Source organism: Oncorhynchus gorbuscha, unplaced genomic scaffold, assembly GCF_021184085.1.
Source record: "Oncorhynchus gorbuscha isolate QuinsamMale2020 ecotype Even-year unplaced genomic scaffold, OgorEven_v1.0 Un_scaffold_1486, whole genome shotgun sequence".
NCBI classification, from domain to species: Eukaryota; Metazoa; Chordata; class Actinopteri; order Salmoniformes; family Salmonidae; genus Oncorhynchus; species Oncorhynchus gorbuscha.
Genome location: NW_025746251.1, coordinates 129057 through 133231, shown reverse-complemented (window position 1 = coordinate 133231; position 4175 = coordinate 129057). Strand labels below are relative to the sequence as shown.

Below are 4175 nucleotides of genomic sequence, written 5' to 3'. Positions count from 1 at the left end.
TACGTTCAACATTTATCAACTAGGCTACTTCATCTAACAACAACAAAACATGACTATTTCATAATGTCTTGCACATAATAACTATATTCATATCAGAAAGCATAACAGAATAAATATATACGTTGATTTTAAATTGTTCCAATGTTTTAACAAACAGTTTTCTTGAACCTTCTGACAGGCATGGTAAATCTCCTGACACTCCCTTCAGGCCTTCGCTCATTGGTCATCTCAGATAACAGTCCGGGTAAAGACACGCCCACTGGAGCATCAGGCCTCTTTATATGCAGCCCAGAGTCCTGGTTACGATCACGCCGCCAAGGGCAACCTCAGACTTCAGCTGCTAAAACTACACTGCGCCCCTTTACAGTGTCGCTGCGCTTTACCGTGGAACAGGTTTATTCCGAGTGTTGGATCAAAACGTGCGCACTACAGATATTAGTAAATAGAAGACAGCTGAAGTTATCTCCGCCTAATCTCTTGGGATTTTGGCAGAACAGAACAGAAGAGTCACCATGGAGTTGCCGGATATTCCTTTCCCTATAACCTCTCCAGATGACTTCTACGACGACCCTTGTTTCAACACCAGCGACATGCATTTCTTTGAGGACCTGGACCCGAGACTCGTTCATGTGGGTCTCCTCAAGCCGGACGACCACCATCACAAAGAGGACGAGCACATCCGGGCACCGAGTGGGCACCACCAGGCTGGCAGGTGCCTCCTGTGGGCCTGCAAAGCCTGCAAGAGGAAGACCACCAATGCTGATCGCAGGAAAGCAGCTACCATGCGGGAAAGAAGGCGACTGAGCAAGGTGAACGATGCCTTCGAGACACTGAAGAGATGTACGTCTACTAACCCAAACCAGAGGCTGCCCAAAGTGGATATCCTGCGAAATGCCATCAGCTATATTGAGTCTCTCCAAGGCCTGCTTCGTGGGGCCGGACAGGAGGGCAACTATTACCCGGTGATGGATCACTATAGCGGGGACTCGGATGCGTCCAGTCCCCGCTCCAACTGCTCAGACGGAATGGTGAGAAACTGAACTGTCAAGAATTACGCAAGAATTACGCATGAATATTTTTGATCATATACGAGTGTTTGGTTGACACAAACATTAGCTGTTTTCAGTTTACTTATCGATATCATTGCTCTCTTTTAGATGGATTTCAATGGCCAGTCTTGTCCACCAAGACGGAGAAACAAGTATGATAGCACCTACTTCAACGAAGCACCAAATGGTAAGTTTTTTTCCAAGTAATCAACACTCATAAACAGCTTCAGAGCTACAGGTTACGATAACCAATTTGTCATAATTCCGGAGTCTGAAATGGAACACAACCACACGGTCAATGTTGAGTATATTTGACCCAGTATATAAAACTATTTAATTATGAATAAACAACATTTTCGTCACTTTATCTGACTTCATTTGATTAGATTTGATTGTCATAATTTTCAAACTAATAGTAAAAACCTGCTACTTGTAATAAAAACGTCAAATTAATTCTCATATTTTATTTCCAGATTCCAGACACAAGAAGAACTCTGTTATTTCCAGTTTGGACTGCCTGTCAAACATCGTGGAGCGCATCACCACGGATACCTCTGCCTGTCCGGCTGTTCAGGACGGTTCCGAGGGTAGCAGCCCCTGTTCTCCCGGGGATGGTTCCATAGCGAGTGAGAACGGAGCCCCCATCCCGTCCCCGATCAACTGCGTCCCCGCCTTACATGACCCAAACACCATCTACCAGGTGTTGTGAAGTCGGGTCGGTGGACTCTGCATACAGTAATTGTACATTCTTCAAAACACAACTTATTCCTTATGGGGAGAGAAAATGCCAAAGACTTGCCTAAGGTCGCTACAAGGCTGCACACCAAAGAAGATCCGATACCGGCTTTGAAAGACATAAAAAAATGACGGGTGTCCAATTTCTTAAAGAACCCTTGGTCTACATTGGATAATGTGTGTGTGTGTGTGAATGTATGTGTGTGAATGTATTTATACTTTAGTAAGCCTATGCTATTCTAAGATAGTACAAGTCTGAATTCATATAAACGGATACCATTCTATTTGTGATCGACATAATTTAATTCAATTGATTATCTGTAATATGAACATTTCCAGTTGGCAAGGCGGAAACGCCGGAGATAAATGAATCCGGAAAGTGAGGACCATTTTGTATATGTGTAAATAAGAGCTGCTTTGCAAACAACAACAACAACAACAACACAGGAAGTGTTTGTAATCATATTTAATGTTGCTCTTGGATTGTTGTGTTAGATTTTTAACTTTATATTTATAATATCAAGAACGGAGTGAATTACATTTTAATAAATATATATTTATATAGAGATTGCATTTTCTATCATTATTTTTTCATTAACTGATTTTAGAAATTACATACCACTGTGCACGTGATATTAGGCGTATTATTTATAAAATGATTGGGTCAACCTCGTAATTATACGCTCCATCCTTCTGATACCGAAATAACGGTATTTGAACATTATCAGTAATATTGTTCACGAAAAAACAACGCATTGATCAGCAACAGGATTGGACCAATACACAAGTTTTCTCTCTGTCAAATGTAGTTAATTTCATCTGATTGTCATAAGTTTCCAGGACTTTGTCCTCACAGGGCATCTGAACACACAAAATACATGTGGATGATTTTCACAACGTTTTGGGTGTTTTATTTAACTTTTGTACACCTGTGGTGTTCCCGGTCAAAAATGACCTTTCATTAGAAATTAATGGGTGAGACTATAATTAGTGTATAAAACTGAGCTCAGGCACATGTCCATTCAATCAGATGGACACACTTCCTCTCCCAGACCCCCACATGCATGAGTGTTTGAACACACACACACACACACACACACACACACGCACACACACACACACACACACACACACACACACACACACACACACACACACACACACACACACACACACACACACACACACACACACACACACACACACACACACACACACACACACACACACACACACACCTCACTCCCCTTCTTGGCTTCCATGGCAACCCCCACGGGAACCTTTCCCCAATAGAATCTTTCCTCCACGGAACCACACCTGTTCGCATTCTCACAAACAATCGCAACATTGTTTAAATAATATATAGAACTTTTCTCTGTTATATAAAGCTTTTTTGAGGCCTTGCTCACAATTCATTCTGTGGCAGCACAATGACCAAACGCTATACTGTATTTGAGGCTCTTGATCATATCGCTGATCACTGGTGAGGAGGAGAGAGTCCTGGTTAAACTTTGACACATGTTAGTCTGTGATAAATAGCACAATATATTTCATCGGAGTATTTGTTATAGTCAAAATAATCCATACGTTATGCTTGTTTTACTCACAGACGAGTTGTATGAGCTCAGGTCAATGAGGCCTACAGGCCATTAATAGCAAATAGAAGTCCAAAACTTGTAATGTTCACAAGAACTTAAGTTGATAAAAAAGATCTAACACAACATTAGGTGATAATATATCTATTCTTATGGATGTATAATCAGCTATAATGGGGCGGTTATTTTGGACCGGAAACACAGAATGAATTAACATGAAACGAACACAACAGGAGGGTTAAGAGCGTTGGGCCAGTAACTGACAGACAGCTGGTTCAAACTCCGACATTCAAACTCCGAAATGAGCTTCTGCTAAATGATTTAAATGTAACATTAAACGAAAGGTATCACATTTTGGGGGATTTTCAGAAGTTGGATAGATTCAAACATTGTATTCGTTTTTATGGAAGACATGATGACATTTAGCTAACGTGTAGTTTGTCTTTGACATGTTTCGCTGTTAGGTCTATAGAATAAGCCTACTTAAAAAAAAACATTCGTATTTTTACAATTTCCGGTGTAATTTATGATTTTACAGATAGCCTACAGTGAGGGATCTTACACATTCTCATAGAGAAATGATCAATAGGCTACATATTGATTTTGGATATCTGGATTCTAGAAAAAATATGTATTATTTGAAATTATGGAAGACTTGTAAACCCACCAGTGTTAGGCTACTGTCGCCTCACAAGAGTAGGCCCAGCCAAACTGTATTGCGCGATGTTAAAGTAAATAAAATGTGTTTTATTGTGCTGAGAAAACAGTTAACACACAACAGCAACACACACACACG

At 40.7% G+C, this 4175-nt stretch overlaps 1 protein-coding gene across 1 annotated transcript; it reads left to right on the top strand.

The window, feature by feature from the left end:
• The first annotated feature begins 317 nt into the window (after positions 1 to 317).
• LOC124023040 (myoblast determination protein 1 homolog 1) lies at positions 318 to 2350 on the top strand. The gene is made up of 3 exons (XM_046337632.1): positions 318 to 1028; positions 1158 to 1236; positions 1523 to 2350. Exons 1-3 carry the CDS (start codon positions 513 to 515, stop codon positions 1756 to 1758), a joined length of 831 nt encoding a protein of 276 aa, XP_046193588.1. The 5' UTR covers positions 318 to 512; the 3' UTR covers positions 1759 to 2350.
• Positions 2351 to 4175: the final 1825 nt, after the last annotated feature.